The sequence below is a fragment of the Tamandua tetradactyla genome, chromosome 12, assembly GCF_023851605.1.
Source record: "Tamandua tetradactyla isolate mTamTet1 chromosome 12, mTamTet1.pri, whole genome shotgun sequence".
Taxonomy (NCBI): Eukaryota; Metazoa; Chordata; class Mammalia; order Pilosa; family Myrmecophagidae; genus Tamandua; species Tamandua tetradactyla.
Window position 1 is genome coordinate 52,690,419 of NC_135338.1, and position 21,923 is coordinate 52,712,341.

Genomic DNA, 21,923 nt, shown 5'->3' on the forward strand with positions numbered 1-21,923 from the left:
AGTCACAGCCACACACCAGATCCATGGACGGGTGGAGGTTTCTGAGGCACAGGTTGATTTGAAGAAAGACTACTCTTCATAAAGCTATTCTACGCTTTTTATCAGTAGTATTTGGGAACATTTTGGTCGAATAATTCTGAAATCTGTGAATTGGTGGAGTGTGCTAGAATACATTTTACAAAATTAGGAGGTGCTGTTTTGTTATTGGCAAAGAAACCCCGGCCTTTGGAGACTATGCACCGTCCTATATTTAAAGAGCTCACAGGTTTTCCAGCTCTCTCCATATGCATGAAGCATATGGGCACTCTGTCAAGTTACTAGATGCCATGGATGTGCTAGGACATAGGGAGCGCTGAACAGATAAAATGCATCTCCAGGAATGAGTGGAGATGGCCCAGCTCCAGATAATGAGTGTGGGAAGGAAGAAAGTCAATCCTAGAACAGAGAGATGAGATCAGAAAAATCCCTGAGAACGAATCCTCATGAAGAACAGCCACAACCAAGACCCATATTCAGGTAATTGGATAAAGATATTTTCTTTTTTGAGCAAGAACAACAGGAGAAAGACAAGAAAAAGGAAGCCATGGCTTTGCTCAGAAAGGGATATTCTGGAGTTGGGGAAGAGACTGTATGACTGGGTTAGAAAAAAAGAGGAGTTGACGGGAGAAGAGGTGAAAATGCACAAACAGCTTTGTACTTTGTCCCTGGGACCCAGCTTTGCTCATACTGGAAAGGGCCTATCCTTTCAACTTTGGGAGGAGATCAGGTGTGGGAGGCGGTGCAGCGAGGGAAAGAAGAGAGGGAGAAGAGCGGAAGGTGGGGGTAGTGAGACGATAAAAAGGAGAGAATGAAGGGCGAAGGGCGCTCCCAAGCCAATGCCCTTCCTCAGAAGAGAAGCAGAGATATCAAGGACAGTGAAAAATCAGCCTCCTGCCTCTTCTCCTTTCCCACCACAGGTCGTTGAAGAACCGACACCAGAGTAAACCAGGACTGAGGGAAATCTGCTGAAAATAAAACATGAAAGCAGCCTCCAGGAGATTTCACAGATGGAAGCTTATGCACGAGGGGATGAGTGCGCAGAGCAGGGGCAGCTTTGGTTCAGTATTAGCTGGAAGGGGCTATTTCCCCTCCCCCCAGGCCAGCTCCTCAGTCCAGTGGCCCCATTCCCACAGTTCTCCAAAGGAGGCAACCGCTCCTTTTCGGTGTGCCTGATTGTTCCAAAATTCTTGCAGTACGCCTGGGAGCTCTTCGCAACCTATTTGTGAAAAATCCTGGCTTCTCTGATGAAAAATGATGCCACCAGTGCTTTTTTTTTATTCAGTGGTACAGAAGGCCCTAAGACGTTAATAAATTCCAGAGTTCCAACAGGAAAAAGAGAGCAGGAAGCAAGGGAGTCTAGCTTTCCTCAAATGAGCTGAAAAGATCCCCATGACTAACCACGGTTTGACTGAAAGTAGATTCTGATTTCAACAGATACCTTTACACATGAAAATGCAACAGTGTTGCTGGCCCATGGAGGCTGCTTCTCAGAAAAGCTGGCAAGATGCTGTGTGGAAATGCCAGGTTTGGGAAGAAAACCTCCAGGGGATCTTTTTAAATGTGCAGCTAGAACAAAACAAAATGGAGCACAAAAAGTAAGACCACAAGATTATGGTAAAGGTGTTTGCAGGGTCCACAGCTTAGGTTCAGTGAAGGCTTTTTTGGTCAAAGTTTTTAAGAGCAGAGAATGGAGAACATTCTTAAATGTCATAGTAACCCATGCTCTTCTTTATGAATAAATTATCAATGCATTGTACGGTAAAACTCAGAAGAACTTAAGGTACCTATTGTAAATGTTAGAAATGATCTTGTGACTCAGTAGATTAAAAATGGCAGAGTTAGAAAATGGAGTAGGTTAAAACCAAAACCAAACCCACTTTTAAATGGAATCAAGCCATCCAATGCCTCTGGTCCTAAACAGTATTAATTAATAATTTATCAAATCTTGATAAATATCATAATTTGCATCTATAAACAATTTATTCCCGCTTTCATTTTCCATTATTATTCAAAATCATTCCAAGCTGAAAAAAAGAATTTAGTCATTGCCTTTCAACATGCAATTTTCTTCTGTGAAAGGATAACAACAGTAGCAAATTAGTAGATCATTCCTGTGTTGACACCTATTTTCTCACTCTAATAGTTTATTTCACTGATGGCTGCTGGCTAAGATTTATTATTAGGAACCATTAGCAAGTCAAAAATTCTAACTAGAAGCTGTCATCACAGCAAAAACTACTGAAGTGATAAATTTTGTCTCTATGCTCTTCTTTGTCTTGAAGCCTTTAAATTTTTTTTTTAAATAGAAAACTTTTGGTTACACTCAGGTATTCTAATGAAGACAGCAGTCATCTATCAAGTAGAGAGACTTAGTAATTTGGAAGCAAAAATATCAACACAAGGCACAATCTATATATTTGTTGTTGATGAGCACTGACCAATTCCAAAATAATGAACAGCTTTTCAAAATGTTCACTTTTTTTCCAGACAAGAAAATACTGCGTTTCAAAGTACATATAAATTGTATTAAAAAAAAAAAAGAAAGAAAATTTCACCTAACATTGACTTTGTGCTTCTTTTAAACATATCTAATAATTCTAAACAGAGGCATCCTATTTGAAATTTTAAGCATGTCCATGGATGTGCATGGGAATTCTGTTGTATAAAATGGATGTGTCAATGATTAAAACTTAACCAAAATAATTTTGCGGAAATGCGTCTATCACGTTGTGTTCCAGTTTTGGCTCACTGGCTGCATAAGCCCTTGGGTAATCTGCACTCTCTGTGGATTGTATCTATCTTGTTCAACTCCCTGAATTCAGCAAGTGGCTCAACCAAAGTATAGTGAGTGTGTGTTCCACCAAGGTGTGTGCCCCTCTTAAGACAAGGACCTTGCACAAACAGGATTTCATCTGGTGAGAGGGGAGTAAAGAATAATTATCCTTTTATCATGTCATCTCTCTCTTGGCTCAGGATGAACAATTTGTGCACAGAACAGTAAACACCCAGGCCACAAAAATACATTTAAACCACTGAAAATGAAGTAATCATGCCTTCTTAAATGTTTTCCCCATCTGGGAAAATAACAGCCAATGGCCAAGACTGTTACTTAAGAAAATTTCTAAGTATGTTACCCAAGCCATCAGGTAGGTGGATTTTGTGCCAATTATGATTGGCAAACTGCTGTGAAACTCTAAAATTGCAGTTTAATGGAAATGCTGGCTGTCATCCCCAAAGTACATTTCAAGGAATCACAAATGTTTATAATCAGAAGGACCTGAATGGACGTTTTCATGCATATTGAATCCAGAAGATTAGGTGGCAATGCAATGACTTCTTTGCAGGTGACCCAGCTCTTAATCCAGCACCACCAGGACCCTTCATTCTTCAGGCCTGGATGGAGCAGTACAGAGAAGGCTTCATTTGACAAGCTCTCAGTCCAGCTCCTAGATGGGACAAGAGACAGGTGTGGAAAGCCCAGACATCTCAGGTCCAAGGGACCAGCCAGCCCTAGGAGACTCCACAGTGGAGCATAATGCTGTTATTCAAAGAATAGCCTTATCTCAACCCTGTGACAATAACAACATCCTACTACTCCCGAGGGGTGGGTGAAGCAACCAGCTCTTTGGGTTCTGGGAGTTTCACGAACTGTTTCCCAAATGTTTGGGGTTTGATCTTATAGTATACACTTTGCCCTAAGCCGTTTTCCCTTTAATTTTGAGGCCCAAGTGTATTTTAAGGGACATTGATCCCACATGCCTCTAATTCACTTACACTGAACTCATCAGAGAATGTTTTGAAAAGAGCAATCTGAGGTCCAAGAAGCCCTTTGAGCCTGCTCTTATGAATGTCTCTGTGCCTTTTTTCTTAGAAGCAGAGGAAGCCACATTTTGACAGGGACAAATAAGACTCAAGCCCTGGAGACTCAAGTCTGGTTCCAAATGTGGCACTTCTGAAACCAATGGGTCCTCAAATCACCAAGAAAAAGCTTCCCTTCCTTCTTTTCCAGAAGCAAAAGGAAACCTTATCCTTGTTTTGTGATTGAGCCAGGGAGTCGGTGATTCTGAGCTAACTTGGTACAGAACTCACAGAAACCTTCAGCGTTCCTGACGCCACACAAGGGAGCCCTAAGCTCAAGGGAAACCTTCTGGTCTGTGCTCTGAGGAGAGCCAAGCTGGACCTGCATGTTGGAGAGTCTGTAGGAATTCTCATTTCTCTTCAGAGCTAGGAAACTGAGGCATTCTGAGCCATTTGCTGTTGATGTTATTAATGTCACTTTAACCTGTCTGAAGAAGCGCAAATAGAAATGGTCTGGATGTGCTTATTTTAGTTACAGAAAAAAATATATACCAAAGTCAATAGCAAGGATGGTGTGTGGGGTGGGGGTGAGAAATGTTCCCTGGGTGAGGGAGGCAGACCTGAAACTGCTTGGATGCTGTTCGGAGCTGAGCATGCTATTTCCCTCCAAAGAGGGGCCCAGTCTTAATATCTATGACACCCCTACTGAACCTAGGAATCAAGGCACAGTGTCCGAACATAGTAGGCCTTTAATAAATATATCCCCAACAAGGACAATGAGAGTACTCACAGAACTATCCTATAGACTCAACCTCCACCATCGGAGGGTGTCCACCAGGGTATCCCTCTCCTTCTGAAGGCCTCAGGGGATTCCTGAGATGGGCTATTGGGCAGCATCTTCCATCTGGTCCCCAACCTGTGATTTACACAGGTGGTTCTCTTCGCCCCTGCCCGCGGTTCCAAGACTGGAAGGAAATTCGAAGCTCTTGATCAGGAAAAGGGTGATAAGCCCCACAAATAACTGAAAAACTGTTGAGTTCAGGGTACAGAGCTTGGACCACATTTGTCCCCGTCTCTCTACAGGGTTTATAACAATGGGTTCTCCACCATGGCTCTTTACCAGAGATTTAAAAATTGCCAGAGTCCAGGCCTTACCTCAAATCAACTAAATCAGACTCTGGGGGTGATTCCTAGGGAATCAGTTTTTCTCTTAGAAGTTCCAGTTTTAAGAAAGGATTGGTGACCATTGGGTGAAAGTAATGTGAATGCATTCCTGTTCTGGAAGAGTTCCTAGAGATAATTCATCCCGGGATGGTGAGTTGTTTTGTAATGGAATGAAACAGAATTCAGAGTAGGTGGAGGCTTCCCCTTAACTCCTTCACCACCACCCCTGTCCCCGCCCAGCCCCCTTAGTCTCCCATTCTTCATTAGTTTGTCTGAGTCGATGATTCAGCTCTCCAGAGAGCTTTCCAAGCCACCACACAATAACCAGGTTTAAACAGAACCAGAGCCAACCCCAAATGCTGAATCATCTACAGCGTCAAAATGAGCCAAACACGAGATCTCTTCAAATATTTAATCAGTTTAGAGACCTCAGCCTTCCAACCCAATTGGGTAAAAATTCTGAAGAAGGCATGATTAAGGGGTCCTCAAAGAAAACATTGGGCTAAAATGGATAGGAGACTGGGTTGGGAAGACAGAACATAACATGTGTCTGAAGGCCTTTTTGAAGGGATTCTACCACTTATTTAAAACAAAAACTCAAAATGAACAAGAAAGGATTAAAACTTACACTAATTTAAGGACAACTAAAACTTCTTTTATGGCTGAAAATACCAGACACGGTTTTGCAATAAACTCTTCAAAATCCCTTAGATCCTGCTGTGGTTTGTTTCCATAGCCTTTTCAGTACATGCAAGAAGCAAACTAGCTACACCCAGTATTTCCCCATGAGCTCTTTGGGCCTTTGCAAAGCAGCAACACAGCTGGAGATAGAAGGAGGAGTGGAAGAGGTGAGGGGAAGCTGTTCACAGTCTTTGAACATAGACTCATACCCCAGCAACCCTAATCTATTTCCTTTGAAAAATCTGAAAATAAACTAAAGGCCTTGAAAAACCACCAATGATTGCACATCAGAGTGCCAATGGTAATACTTTTCAACAATTGCATCAGAGGAGCTGGGGGTGGCATGTCCTTCAGAGTGACAGGTCTACGATAAGACAGATGAGGGTCAGAACATGGGGGCTGACTCCTCAGGAAAGTGTTCAGCAGGAAAGGCGTAATGTCTATCTCGCGCTCATTCTCTCTCCTTTCTTTCCTCCTCCTGTCCCTTGGTGCTGGTGAGAGGCAGAGTTGGTGGCTCCAGCGCGCAGCTCAGAACGGGTACTGTGACACGTATACCCGCAGTCGGATCACGGAGCTGCCTCTGAAGTTGACAACGGTGTTCACAGTAATCATTTCCAAGTCCAGCTGGAGGTCCCGGGGCCCTTTGATGGGGCGCGTCATCACCAAAGTGGCACTGATGGGGCCTGTTTGCTGTGGACAGAGCCGGGGACAGTTAGTTAGATGGGGCCTGACTGAAGGAGGGGCGATTGGCCTGACCCCAGAAGCTTGGAGCAACCATAGAGATGGGCGAGGAGAGCAGATGGCTGTCCTTTTGGAGACATGGCTTCTCACGTGGTCACCAGGGTTTCCACCTGCATGATCTGGCCACAGCCCACCTCTCCCACCTCGATTGGGCCCCTCCCTCTTGCTCACTTTGGTACAACGGGTGCCCGCTCAGGGCCCCAATTCTGCCAAGCTCTTCCCCTGGCTTTCCCCATGTGCCACCTGGCTCTTTCCTGCTCACTCTTCAGGTCTCCCCTGAAAGGCCACTTCCTCAGCAGAGCCTTCCCTGATTCCCCAATATAGGTCGGGTATCCTGGGATCCTCTGCCATTACATCCTCTACTTTGTATACGATAGAAAGAATTCATTATCATGTGTAATTGTCCACACTGTATATTTGGGCCCTGTCTGATGCCCAGATCCTCATAGGCCGTGAGCTCTGAAAGAGCTGGGATGGGGGCCAAATTTCTCACCAGTGAATTCCCCCCGAGTCCTGCATGGTGCCTGGCACAAGTAGGTATTCATTAAATATATCTTGAACGAATGAACAACTGAACAAACAAATGGTGGGACTTAGGGCTATCAATGCACCTCTCTGTACCTCAGTTTCCTTATTTCTAAAACGAGGACACTAAGATCAGTAATTCCCAAATAAATGGTATCAAAAGCACATTGGCTATTAAAAAAAAAAAAAAGAACAATTGCAAGGGCCCACATGATGTCCTAGGTCACTGTGCTTCCAGGTGATGCCTGGGGAGCTGTAATCTGTTTCAGTGCCTCCAGGTGATTTGGGCATGAAGCCCCCTTCTGAGAACCCATCTAGAAGCTGTAGTCATTCCAGCTTGGCCATCCTGCACCTCTTTCGCCGTGGTCCTAAGAGTTTCATGTGAACTTTGCACCTCCACTGAATCTTTATCTAAAGCTTCTGAGGGGTTAGGGAGAGAGGACTGGCATCTATTGAGAATCTACTATGCATGAGGCACTCTTCAAACCACTTTTAAGTGTATCTGCCTATTTAATCCTCATAAAAATCCTCTAAGGAACAGAAAGTAAAGTAGAGGCTTCCAGGGACTGGAGGTGGTGGGGGGGGAGGATGGGGGTTCGAGGGTGGTCACTGCTTGATGGGTACAGAGTTTCTGTTTAGGGTAGCAAAAAGTTTTGGTAATGAATGGCAGCGATGGTAGCACAAAATTATATGTAATTAATGCCACTAAACTGCACACTCAAAGATGGTTAAAATGGCAAATTTCATGTTTTATGTATATATTTTATGCACAATAAAAAAAAATTACTTTAGAAAACCTTACAGGAGCCATGGCAGCTCATGTCGCTGCCATCTGGGTTGGCCACCCGCCTTCACACTGCTGCCCCCAGGTCCCTGGGGCTGCTCAGTGCCACCCTGCACTCTGCAGGGATCCCAAAGAGGCTCAGTGCGCCACAGCTAGTCCTTGCTCAGCTTCCAGGTAAAATTACAGACTTTTGACACCAGTACAGTGGCGCACCTCCTTTGACATTAGAGGAAATCAAGGACCATATTCTTTACGTCTTGAAACTCTATGATGAGACTGACCCAGAAAAGCTCTCAGCAAATTCACATTTTATGAAAGACCTGGGCTGAGACAGTTTAGACCAAGTGGAGATTATCACAGCCATGGAAGACAAATTGGGGCTTGACATTCCTGATATAGAGGCAGAAAAGGTCATCTGTCCACAAACAATTGTAGATTACGTTGCAGACAAGAACGATGTATAAGAATAAAATATCAGACCACCTTTCTTCGTCAAGAGAACTCAGATGTAATATCAGAGTAATTGTGTTGAATTTCTATTTTAAATTCACTTGCCCTTTGAAAATAAATTTGTAAAGCCCTCACCCCCACCTCAAACCCCAGCACTTAAGGCCTGGCTACACTAAGTGTGGTGTGCGAAGTAATAACTTCAGCCTCCCTGGGGAGCGTGTCAGAAATGCAGAATCTCAGGCCCCACCCAGACCTGCTGAACCAGAATGTGCATCTAACACCCAGCGCTCTGCCTGCAAATTGAAGGTTGAAAGGAGCTACTCTAAAGCACAGAACGCAGGCAGGGACCCTGTCTGCCCTTGCCTAAGAGTGTACTGAAGTTGCCTCATTATTTCCCTATTTTCAAAATAAGCAAACAGAGTCCCACCCATTGCTTAGGCTCCCCCAGCTCGTCAGGGCAAAGCCGAGGGATTCCAGTCAGGGGTTTCTGCCTAACCCCAAACACCACCCGTCCTCACCACCCAACAATTATCGGAAAGGACTGTTGTGAATTTCATTTCTCTTCTCTACCCCAAATGACAGACGGGCCAAGGTCAGTCTAATTGTCAGATACTGGCCTCTGGAAGAGGAAATAGTGTGAAAGAACAGGAATGGGCTGGACAGTCACTTCCTTTAAGTTGCAGAGCCCAACGCCGTGTCCAGAAGTTGAAAGGAACAGGCTCTGCAAAATCAAGGCCGTTGATTTTGTTTAAGGCCACACCAGATGTTTTATCTGTCTCCAGAAATGGAGGGTTCCCCCTAAAGTTCTGAACATCCCTAGAACCTGCCACAGGTATAACAAGGGTGGGGCTGGCAGACAGGTGCCAGCCAGGTACTGGGACCTCCCCCTATCTGCCCGCAATCTGATAACCACACAATTTCCTCTTGGCATTGCCTCCGGTTTCCGTCAGCATCAGCGTAATTGGCACCTCCTCAATATTGCTTAGACTTCCTTGTCAGCCCTCACAAAACCCTGGAGCCCTGGGCTAGGACTTCAGAGCGTACATCTCCACAGGGAAATGCCCACGGCATGTAAATACAGAAACAGCTCACTAGCTTTCACCGTTTTGCGTGAACAAAGGCCAAAGGTTGAAGGCCCCGAGAAGTGGGGAACCCTCTGGAGGGAGATCCACAGAGCCCAAGGTTTAGGAGGGGAAATTTCCAAGTTGTTCTTCTGGGTTTTCCTGGGTAAACGTCTCCAGCGTTTGAGTGAATTCTAGACTGTCCCATTTGGAAGTAACCTTGGAAATCAGCAAGATCAATCTCCACTAGGGTCAGATCTGCAGCACCTTGGAAAAGGCCTGTCCATAAAAACACTGAGGGACTCAAGTGCCTGCCAGGAGAGCTGAGAACAGCCACCCCCCACCCCCGACCCCACCACACTTGTCCTGGTTTTTAGGGCAGAAGGGCATTAGTGAAATAGGTCTCCATATTGATGATGATGATGATGATGATGATAATGATGGTGATGCCACCACCAGGCATTTGGCTAAGATCTTTTATATATCATCTCATTTAATCTTTATAACAGTACAGTGTAAGTAGATTAAATACACTGCATAAGGTCACACAACTAGTGGTTGCTACTGGAGTATCTAATTCCAAAATCCAACCGCTATGCTACCTGTTAAGTTCTTGGTAACCTCTCAAACCTATAATGCTTTTTCTTCTTTAGAACCATCACCTTGAGTTGTAGGTGTCTGCTGGGTTGTCTATTCCCTCTCTACTATAGAAAGAGTCCCTCAAGGGCAGAGCCACATCCTGTTTCTTTCTTTCTGAATTCTCTGTGCCTGACTCAAAGTCACTATACAGTACAGCTGAATAAATGTTGGTGATGGAGGGAAGGAGTGAAAGACCAAAGGCTGGTAGAGGTAACCACAGTGGGAAGAGGTTGCCTTCAGCCCACCAAACATAGGCCCTGTTCCCATGCACACTCACTTTGCTAAATCAACTCATGGGATGGATGGCGTTATGTGATGGGCAAACAGCCAGGCTGCAGCTGGTCAGCTTCCCTCGGCCCTGCCACCTGATCCACGTGTGTCATGAGCAAATGTACTTTTGGCACAGCCTGAATCCCATGACAAGGCTCCTTCTTCTTGTTCTAATTGTGTCCCTAAGATACCTGGCCAAAGCCAATCACCAGTTCTCTGTGCTTGTGCTTGTGCTTGTGCTTGTGGGCATGTACATGTGTGTTTCACTGGGCCAGAGGAGGCTGCCTAAGGGCTCAGTAACAAAATCAGGATGAGGGAGCCTGACAGCCATCCAGCCCCACCTCCCGCAGGATGCCCCAGTCCCTTCACCAGCACTCTCAACTTCTCCAGAGCCCAGGAGCTCACATCTCCCCACAATGGCAGCAGCAGCAGCAGTAGCATCATCTACATGATAATAACTAATGTTTATTAAACACTTTCTATTGTACCGATAGATGTTAAAATAGACCTTCCTTATTGTCTCAATTTCTGTTGAGATCCCAAAGCTGGATAAGTAGGTGAAAACACCCCCTGAACACGTTCTAAAGAGAAGGATAAGAGTACAGATTTTGGTGCCCGACTACCTAGGTTCAAATCCTACTCTGGTGTTTACTAGCTGTGAAACCTTGGGCAAAGTATGAACCTCTCTGTGCCTTATGTTGTCATCTGTAAAATGAGAGCAATAAAACGGGTTCCAAAAGTTAGGATTGTGGAGAACATGAAAGGATTGCTGTATGGAAAGCACTTGGAAGAGCATCTGGCGCGTGGTGAGCACCCTACAAGGCTTGCTGCTGCTACTGCCTTGTTGTGTTGCTGTTTTACAGAACTTGCAAAGCCATTGCCCCCAACCAGATCTTTCTCTCACTCTGTCACCACCTCCAGTGTGTATTTGTATATTTGTTTTATGAAACACACTTGCCATCCTGTACCTCGAGCAAAGGTGATTTCAAAATGATTGGTCAGAGATAAGTGTCCCCTGAAGCTCAAGGATGAAGAGAGTGGTGCCTGGTTCTCACTTGGAGAAATTTAGAGGTGAAAGTCCTGGAGTCACCCCCATAGCACAGTAAGAAGAGGAGGTGTCAGGGATGCTGTTTGCACTACCAGAGTTTAGCACAGCAAAACTTCGGAGGGTTTTCTGTGGACGCCACAGCTAGGTATTGGTATTCTGAAAGGTCCTTGTGCAAGATCTGGCTGCTGGATGAGGTGGCTCCTACCACAAAAGGTCAGTGTGGGAGATAGTGCCAGAAAGACAGGCCAAGAAGTCTGGGGTGACAACTGGTCAAACCAGTGGCCCTATCGCCTGCTCAAGGGAATGGTTAGTAGGAAGCCCCCAGGGAATTCTCCAAAGAAAGCACAAAAGCATTCTGAGAAAGCGAGAGCTTCTGGTTTTCTGCCTTAAAGAGGGCACCAATGCCAGGTTACAATCGTAGGACCTGGCACCCCAAACCTTGCCCCTTCCACCACCTGCACCCACATCCCAACCTGGGAGGAGCAGAGGCAGCAGTGACAGTATGGAAGGAGCAGAAGAGGGAGGCAGCAAAGACTAAACAGTGAGCGAGAAGCTGAGAGGTAAGAGATACCATTTAAAACAATGTGGATTTGATATGAGAGAATGAGATAATTCAATAATAACTGAAAGTGCCTGGGAATCCTGTGGGATTGAGCTGAAATGTCATCTAGGAACATCAGGTCTGAAGATAGCAGTGTAAGAAAAATTAATCACTGAATGGTTTCACCCCCACTTAACCCAGCGTGTGTGATAGAAAATAAAAGGCATTCTCAGTTTCAGGCACTGCACTAAGTAAATGATCTGATTTGATCCCAAGGTAAATACTATTATTGTGCACTCTTTACAGGTGAGGAAATTGAGGCCCAGACAGGTTAGATAACATGCCCAAGATCACACAGTGGGTAAATTGTTGAATAGGTCACCCTGGCTCCGGAGCTACCTTCTGAATAATTGGTGAGTGGACAAGTGTGCTGCAGCTCTGGATAGCTTGGATCTCATCTGGCAGGTGCCTCTCTAACTTCCCCAATTGTGCCCTGTGGCTTCCCAGGGCTCTCTCTCTCTCTCTCTCTCTCTCTCTCATACACACACACACACACACACACACACGCAGCCTGTTTGTTCTTCACAGATGTGGCCCTTCTGACACTTCAGGCCAGGGGCTGCCTCCCCTCCCCCATCCCTGCCCTGGGTTTTCCCATCTCACCTCAGTTCCCTCGGGCATTCTCATGGCATGCCTCAGAATCCCGACACCTCCTCTGAATAAATACTAAAGCATTAGAGTCCTTCTCAGCGTTCTCAGAGAAGACATACACCACATTCAACCTGGCTTTGTGAGTTCCGAGGGTTTCCTGGTAGCTGAGATACTCAAGACCCTAGAGGAAGCTTCCAGTAAGGGGTTCTCCCTGCTGTCTGCTCCACCTGTGAGACAGTCTTCTGCCCCCACCATCACCACGCACCTCTGGCAAGTTGGCCACAGGAAACAAGTTGGGTCTAGGTGGATTTCAGTGGGTGGGGTCCTGGTGAATTAAATTCCACCCAGACAGGAACACCGTCCTGCAGATTTTCTATCCTGCTGGGGTGGGGGTGGGGGGTAACCTGGGGTTGGAGGGACACTGGGATAGGCGGGATCAGTGATGGTATTTTAAATCCCTGAGAAAAACATCTTTGTTTCTGTGATTGGGGCCCTTGATGAAAGCAGCCAATGGACCTGGTACTCTGGAGACTGCCATGTCTGTACAGATGAGAGGGGCCAGATTGGAGAATGCCAGAGGCCTGGGCTCATGCTCCTCAGAGCAGAGGGCCACAGAAGCTTCACAGATGTGTGTGTCTCCTGGGCATCAGTTGCTTATGGGTTGGGGGAAAGAGACATAAACACAGCTCCATCTTTTTCATCTTGCAGAAGCTTCTTGACCCACAACTCATTCCAGGTATTTCAAAGCCTTTGCCCTGTTATTGCTCTACAAGGTGCTGATCTACAGGCTATGCTTTCACATGCAAACTGGTCCTTTGAGGATGCACCTTGAGCATGTTAGGGAGGACACAGGCACAGTACCAACCCCGGGGCCTTTTCTAATCTGTTCTAATTGCTGCTTCTGAGACGTCTCTGTTTTCAGACAGTACCAGTTCCAGAGGTAAGGATTGGAAGATTCTGCCAGGGAATGGGGAGAAGAGGGCTAGCTAATGAGCTCTGCAAATACGTTATGCTTTCTCAGGCCCATGGGCTGGTCTCTAGTTAAAGTAGGTGGGCTTCCATGGGCCCACCCTTCTGAGCATAGCTCCCCACAGTGACCCTGGAAGCACACATGCCATATCTGTCAGTAATGCAGATTCCTGGGTTTAGTAGGCTGAATAATGACCTCCCAAAGATATCAGTTCTTAATCCCTGGAATGTTACCGTCTAAGATGAAAAGTCTTTGCAGATGTGACTAAATGAAGGATCCTGACATAAGAAGATTAACCTGCATCATCCAGATGGGCCCTAAATCCAACCACAGGCGTCCTGATACGAGAGAGGCCAAGGGAGACTTGACACATGCAGAAGAGGAGACGGCGTTGGAACTGTGGAGGCAGAAGATGGGAACGACGCAGCCACCAGCCAGGAAATGCCTGTAGCCACCAGAAGCTGGAAGAGGCAAGTAACAGATTCTCCCAGAGAGCCCCCAGAGGCAACATGGCCCTGCTGACACCCCGATTTCAACTCAGTGAAAATGATCTCAGACTTCTCATTTTCAGAACTGTGACAGAATAAGTTTCTATTGTTTTAAACCACTAAATTTGTGGTCATTCGTTATAGCAACCACAGAAAACAAATACGCTGGGCCTCAACCACCTCTGAAATAGATTCTCTGGAGACGAAGCTCTGGAATCCACCTTGTGGATGTAGATTATTCTAATCCACACTGAAATGTGGAAAATGCTGTTCAAAGCCAGTGGTCTCAGGAGATGAGGTTCAATAGTGTTAAATTATGCAGTATGACATGTTCCAAATTTGTAAATAAGCCCGTATTTTAAGATGCGAGTTCTAGAAAAAAAATTTTTTTTAATCAATAAGGATAAGCTGGTGCTATACAACAGAACTTTCTGCAATGATGGAAAATTTTCTCATCTGACTCCAATACAGTAGCCACCTGTGGCCAGTGAGGACTTAAATGTGGCCAATGTGACTGTGGAACTGAATTTTTAATTTAATTTAATTTTAATTAGTTTAAATTTAAATATACATAGCTGCATATAGCTAATGGTTAGCACATGGGACAGCACAGGCAGAGACCATTTCTGGGCAGGATTTCAGTGTCTGTTTCCTGCTCTGCCTCAATTTCTAGAAGTGCATAGTAGGAACTGAATAAATATTTGTTAACGGGGAGATGGATAAATGGATACATGAATGACCCTCCCACTGAATTCTAGGAGAGAGGAGACCTAAGATTGCATCTTGGCCTAACTTTTCATTTTACACTTAAGAATCCTGAGGCTCATTGCTTGCAACCATGACAAGAATGTTTGTATGTTAAGAACGTTTGTATGTTTGTTTGTTGTGTATAATAAAAATATTTTTAAAAGAATAACATGGACATCCAAAAAAAAAGAATCCTGAGGCTCATGGAGAAGGAGCATCTTTCCTAAGGCCGTGTGAGAAGTGAATGGAATGGGAACGCTGAACTCCAGACTCCCACTGCTTCTGCTCTTCTGTGCTCACAATGGTCCCTCCTACCTGTACCCCATTCCTGGGCCAGACAACACACCTCCATTGTCCAAGGGGGTGGCCGTGGCTCACTGCTTGCTCTTACCCGCATATAGAATTCTCTGCCCTCGTTCCCAGACTTGATCTGGAAAATGTAATAGGCGCCAGGGTAGCGGGTCGTTGCTTGCATTTGGAAGATGTCAGCAGGAACGGAACGTCCTGACACCACGTCCATGTCCCGGTACAAGATGGTGAAGGGCTGGTCTCTGCAGCCAGGATTCTCGGCGGGACACATGCAGCGGCTATTGGGAAGGTAAATCATGTGAAAATTCAGTAAATCCTTTCCAGATGCTGGTTTTAACTCCTTCCTCACTTCAAAAACTGAGGATGCGGCTACCCCATTTTTACCACCCACATGATATAACTATAAAAGCTTTCAGCTCCTGGCACTGGTCGAAAAAGTCTCCAGCATGGCGGGGAGCTCTCCGTTCCCTAGGCAGTGGTCTATTCTGGTTAATCAGGTATCCTGACTACTAAAGTATAAATCTTAGCTCTCTGGTTTTCACCATGCTGGATCACTCTTGAATGCACTTTACATTTGTCATGTATTTAGGTAGCAAAATGTGCCGCTGCTCACATAGCCCTTCACTTCCCCTGCCCTCATTTTCTATTACCCATTAAGACATATTTAAAATGAGAAATTATGTTAGGTCAACAGATCTTGAGGGGCCTTTCACATTCTCTATTGCACTTAGCCCTGTCCATGTAATTAAATCTTTACATTCACTAAACAAGAGCTCGAAACTCCCTATGTGCAAAGCATGATGTTAGAAACTTTGAATTACAATAAATAAGATCCCAACCTCAAATAGTTCACCTTCTAGTGGAAAAACAATCATGGACACAAATATCTCCAAAACAAAGGAGCTGATTTGAAACTCTAGTAACAGACAAGGATCACTGACTTTTATTACCAAGGAATGCTTGGTCTAAACACCCCACATTTCATCTTTAACCTTCCCACTCCATCCCTCACCTCATCCCAAGACTCCCCCAGGGTCAGAGTTCACAATGGGAATAAAGATGTCTGTCGATATAAGCCTTGGTGGCCAGAGCTGGGCTTTGACATGTCTCTGTCACTCACCCCTGACATCCAATCTATCCACAAGATGTGTGGGCTCAACTTCCAAAATATATTTCAAATCCAACCACCATCTCCGCTTGCTATGGCCACTGTGATATCCAAGCCATCACCGCCTCTCATTCTGGTCTCTGTACTTGGCTCCCAGTGGGTCTCTTTCTCTCCAAGGCATACGCATTTTTCACACAGCAGCCAGAGTGCCCTTTGCCAAGTGTAAATCAGATTATGTCTCTCCCCTACTTAAGACTCTTCAGTGGCTGCCCATTGCAAATTGAATAAAAACCAAATGCCCACATTAGCCTTCAAGACTCTGCTGGGTCTGACCTCTGTAAATTTCTCTAACCACCTCTTACTCAGGAGGCTGCAGCAACTTGAGCTTCTCCCTGTCCCAGAGGCATTACGATCACTCTGGCCTTACAGGTTTTTTTACATGCTGCTCCCTTTGCTCGTCCACTGTCTGGTTAGTTGACAGTCAACTCACCTTCCCATCACAGCCCAAATGTCATGTCCTCAGATGGGCCTCCTGACTCTCCGGCCTAGATCAGGTCCAGCCTAATCCTTTCTTCTTATAAATTTCCATTCTTACTGTTCACAGCACCTATCACAATCTGTAATTAAGTATTTGTGCAGGTGACAATCTGTTTGAAGTCTTTCCCCTCCACTGGACTCCAAGCTCCAGAAAAGCAAATATCCAGAGGACCTGGCATGGTGTCTGGTACATAATAGGAGCTCAACTAATATTGAATAAATGAATGAATAAAAAGAATTTTAAAGTTTCAATTGTTAAGGCCACATCCAAATGTCCCTTTATCACAATAGCCAAGTCAAAATGTCCCTGTTGCCAAAATGGCCACATTAAAATGCCCTGTATCACACAGAAAAGAATAGTTTCCTAAACGAAGCCTGGAGGAGGGAGTGATTATTTCCAGCTGAAGATGACCCACAAACAGCTTGGAGAGGTGGCATTTGGGCTGAGCTCTGAAAGATGGCATGGATCTAGCTACGTGGGGATGGGCAGAACGCCTTCCACATGCCATGATGCACATGCACAAAAGCAGGCAGGCCAGACATTTGGGGCATGGTAAAGGTGACAGCTAGTCCTGGACAGGTTGGCAGGATACCCGGGTAGGAAAAAAAGCTGGAATCAGACTGGAATGTGGGGAGGCAGGGTGGGCCGAGTGTCACCTCAGGGACTTAACCCATAACGCCACCTCAGTGCTGGCTGCTGAGCTGCGTCACTTCCCCAACCACAGGCAGAGTCGACCTTGAGAGAACCAGGAAAGGAGCTGGCAAGAATAGCCTGAAGCTCTGCTCTGCACAAAGCAGAAATCAGAGAACGGTGTTCCAAAGTAGCATAGCTTCTCAGTAATAAGAGAAGGTCCTTCTTTAAAGGACCCCTGGCCCCTGCTTTGTGCTCTCTCTTTTGCCAAGTTTTGAGCAAAGCAATAACCACACTGGTGAGCTGTGAATTCCTCTCTTAGATGATGCATTCCTAGAGCTTGGCATTGCTCAGGGGCAGTGAATGTATGACTATTTGGAAGGCAGAAAATGCCTGTGTGTGTGTGTGTATTGTGAGTGGTGTGTGGTTGGGTGTATATGTGAGTGTCTGTTGTGAGTGTATATGTGTGTGAGTGTGTATGTGAGTTGTGTGTATGTGTGTGAGAGTGGGATATGCGAGTGTTTATGTGAGTGCGTGATATTGTGTGAATGTGTGTGAATGTGTGTAGTGTGTGTCCATATGTGCATATGTGAGCCCCCTTCCCTGTTTCCATTTCCCAAGGGAAAGCCTTGACTTACTTATCACTGATCCGAAGATAAGGCTCCTCACAGCGGATGGGGTCAATGCATTTGAAGCCTCCTTGCAAATTGTAGCAAGTCTGCTGCAGGTTGCATGTGTGGTTGCGGTGCTCACATTCATTGATATCTGAAATGCAGGGTGGAGAGAAGCAGCACTTCCAAGATGCAGGCCCTGGGTCCAGTGTGAATGTGAGGGGCTGGGGGCTGTGCTCGCTGTCCCATATGGTAGCCACCAGCCACTTGAAGTGCAGTTAGTCCAAATTGAGGTATGTTGTAAGTATGAAATACACACTGGATTTTGATGACTCAGTATGGAAAAAAAACAATGTAAAATATCTCATCATAAATTTTCAATTTGATCAGGTGTTGAAATTATATTGCATCAAATAAAATATAATTAAAATTAATGTTACCTGTTTCTTTGTACCTTTTAATGTGGCTACTAGAAAATTCAAAGTTACATATGTGGCTCACACGTGTAGCTTGCATTATATTTCTATTGTATGCACTGTTATGGAGAATTCTTGTTTGATGTTGGTACAGCAAGTTCGAGGAGACTGAGACTTGGTCGGCCACTGGCCTCATCCCAGAAGTTGGGAAGGGGTCTAAAAATTGGGCCAACCCGCCAACCTGGAGAAGGCCTGCCCCCTCATAGCCTGGGATCCTGGCTATGATCCCTTAGAGGGACAGAGCAGTCAGATGTGCAAGGCCTCCCCTTGCTGGGCCCTGGCCTGAGTGAGCAGGACTAGGCCATGAGAAGCCCCGGGTGGATCTGGCTCACGCCTCAGAGGTGCCTTAGCACACTCTTAGGTACCATCTGCAGCTGGGGATCTCATTACAGAAGTGTGAGTAGTCCGTGTCCTTTCAGGGTCAGAGGATGGGTACCCAGGGCAGGAAGGCCCCAGCCCAGGCAGCCTGCCGCTCTGCGAGCTGCCACCCCTTGCCCTCACCCCTTCCTAAAGCCTCACCCGACTCCCCAGGTGCAGACGTCCAGGGAGCCTCCAGAGCCAGTCCTACCTCACACCTCCCCTTGCCAAGCCCCTCGGGACAGCCTTACCCTGGCAGCTCCGGTTGTCATCCAGCAAAATGTAGCCAGCAGGGCAGGAACAGAAGAAGGTTCCGGGCTGGTTCACACACTCGTGCTGGCAGAGGAACTCGGAGAAGCTGCACTCGTCCATATCTGAGGGCGACAGTTACACCTGCTGTTGGTGATCGCAGGACACCTGGGGGTGGGGGCTTAGAGACCACCTCCTCCAACTCCCACACCCACCTGAGCTGATGCCTCTCCTGACAAGAAGTTGTAAATTCACTTGTTGAACCCTCTCGCCATAGGGAGCTCAGACCTATGAGGAAGCCCATTGAACTGGGCAGTCCTAATTGGTAGAAAATTCTTACCTACGTGGAGCCGAAATCTATCTCCATTGAGCTTCCAACACCCGCTGCCCCTGGTTCCACATCATCTACTCCTCACTGACGATTTCGTTCTGCAGGTGAATCCACCCTCTATCTCTGACCTGCCCAATGGGGGTTTTCTGGGTGCAGCAGTCTTCTCCTAGAGCAAAAAACTATTCACTGGGTCCCAGGACCCCATCCTCCAAAGGGGCAAACTTAGTTTTGCCAGGAACCCGCCAACCACTCCTCTCTGCCCCTGCCAAGTTGAGAAACAATTTTGTTCCCAAAATCACAATTAAAAGGGACATATCTGTAACCTGGAAACAGTATGCAAAGTGGAAGAAGTCAGTCACAAAAGACCACCTACTGTGTGATTCTATTTATGAGAAATGTTCAGAACAGGGAAATCTACAGAGACAGAAAACAGATTACTTAGAGCTAAGTAAGGACGGGAAGACTGGGGTGATGGTTAAGGGGGGTGGGATTTCTTTGGGGGATAATGAAAATGCTCTAAAATCGATTGTGCTGATGGATGCACAACTCTGTGAACACACTAAGAGCCACTGAATTATATACATTAAATGGGTGAATCATACTCTATCTCAATAAAACTGCTTTAAAATAGAAAAAAAAAGGGGGGGGGGTAGGTGGGAATATATCCAGACGACCAGTACACTAAAAGTTCAACATGTCAAAAACCCCCTTGAAAAGAGAAAACTCTGGAGTGGCATGGGGTCAGCAGGGATGTCTCTCTGCTGCCAGACTCAGGTGCCCCCTGGGACAGGGGAGGCGGCCAGCCCAGGTGCTGCGGGCAGGCCTCCAGCCAGCCTGGAACTAGCCAGGAGTTGGCCAGAGAGGTGGAGATGAGGAAGGGCACCCTACACATGTGATTTTACAACCTGGCCGTGTAGGCCGTGGCCATGGATGCAGGAGCAGCTGCTCCAGAAAATCCAAGGCCATCACACAGTGTTTGGCAGCAGAGCACCATTCGAACCTCATTCAATAAGCGGGCCAAAAAAAACATGTTTTTCTTTCACTTGTTCTTTCCCGAAAACTTGCTTTCACTAGTTTCCCCATGTGACATGTCCTCGGATTACTCCCTAACTCAGAATCACCCTGAAACCGAGAGTCAGTGCAAAGGAGGCTGCTTCCCCACCATCAGATAATTCCAGGTATTACACCCTAAGGCCACTCACATCTGAGAAGGAAACCCTCTCTCCTGTCTCTCCCGGGGGGCTGGGGGGTGACTGCCAGCAGAATTGGGATGCTGATATGAAAAGCTAAAACCTGCTCCATTAGGTAATATCTTCTTCTGTCATGTCCCACTGCCCTCCCCTAGGAGACATAGAGAGTCCTAAGTCTCTGACTCCACCCCATTATGACAAGAGTCCTAATTTATTTCTATTTCCTTTGTAGATTCTGCTCAGGCCTTTAGTGGAAGCAGTAGGAACACCTGTTCCTCCTGAGAACTCCCTCTCTGTCAAGCCCTGGGTTAAACATTTTACCAGCCTCATCTTAGTTGGTCCTCACCTTTAACCCTATGAGGGAGGTGTTATTATTATCCATAGTTTACGGAGGAAGGGTGGATGCTTCAAGAGGTTTAGGTGACGTGACTAAGTCACTAGGAAGTAGATCTGAACCCAGACAGCCAGCCTCTAGATCCAACACAGCGCTGTAACGCCTCTGGAGTCATCACGCCCTGGACTTCAAATCGATGGGTTTTGAGAGTTCTGAGGTTAGGAGAACCTGTGAGCAGGGCCAGATCCAGGGCAGACAGAGCAAGCAGCACCCCTCCCCCACCTATCCCATTGAACTGGAAGGGGCTCTGACAGACCCCACTCAGTTTGTGTTAGGGTCTGTAATCCCCAGATCTTCTTAAAGTCCACCAAAAAGCAGAAATGCAAGCCTGGTTTCTGGCCAGGGGGACACATTAGGCCATTTTCACACATCCATGTGAGAACCATGATTTTCAGGGCCAGCTAAGCTTCACAAGTTCCTGAGAAACTAGGCGACAAGGCTAAGAGGGTTGGCACCGTATGGAGGGGCTACACCAGCTGTGATAACACAGTAGACCAGTGCTTCTGCCTCAACTGCACTTTGAGAAGGACGCAGACTCATCTGAGCGTATCCTTGCTCCAAGGTGATGGGGCTTGGTCCCTCCTTGGTTCAAAGAAGGCGACCTTTCAAGCTATAGCAATGTCAGGGAACAAGCCAGAGGAGGCCATTCTTCACCTACCTACCCCCAAACCAAAACAGAAAAGTCAGGCAGCAATGGTGCCACCGACAGTCCTGAGGACTGGGAGAAAGTTTGGGACACCTGGAGGCTGCTGACAGTGGCTGGGATCTTTGGCAGCTGGGAGTCCCCACAGGGAAGAGGCCTCTTGTGTATTCCTGTACCATCATCCCCGTGGATTCCTGCAGAGGCCTGGATGACATCCACCACCGGATGCCTGCTGCATCAGATGGAGAGGAGGCTGGACTTGGGTGACATCTCAACTCAGGAAGCTCTGATGTTAACCCACCCCATGGAGGACATCACCTTCCACCCAGTCTCCCAGCTGGTGGGTATCTCCTGAAACAACACCCTGGAGGGTCTGGCTCCTGTTGACTTGGTCAAAAAGAAGCCCAAGGCAAGTTCCAGAAGACGTGGAATGGCTGGACGCAAGTCTCCCAAAAAAGGAAGGGTCAGACGTGCCCCAGTGGTCCAGCCA

General features: G+C 46.4%; 1 protein-coding gene and 1 pseudogene across 1 annotated transcript in view; one reads left to right on the forward strand and one right to left on the reverse strand.

Annotated features, from left to right (window-relative positions):
• Positions 1-2,431: 2,431 nt before the first annotated feature.
• FBLN5 (fibulin 5) overlaps positions 2,432-21,923 on the reverse strand; it is a 78,622-nt gene continuing 59,130 nt past the window's right edge. The window contains exons 9-12 of the mRNA XM_077123374.1: positions 18,878-19,000; positions 17,821-17,947; positions 14,989-15,184; positions 2,432-6,372 (exon numbers count right to left, since the gene is read on the reverse strand). Of these exons, the coding sequence (XP_076979489.1) occupies positions 6,211-6,372; positions 14,989-15,184; positions 17,821-17,947; positions 18,878-19,000 (608 nt within the window). The 3' untranslated portion in view covers positions 2,432-6,210. The remainder of the gene's footprint in view (positions 6,373-14,988; positions 15,185-17,820; positions 17,948-18,877; positions 19,001-21,923) is intronic.
• Positions 20,927-21,923, forward strand: part of LOC143652674 (abasic site processing protein HMCES pseudogene) — a 1,150-nt pseudogene continuing 153 nt past the window's right edge.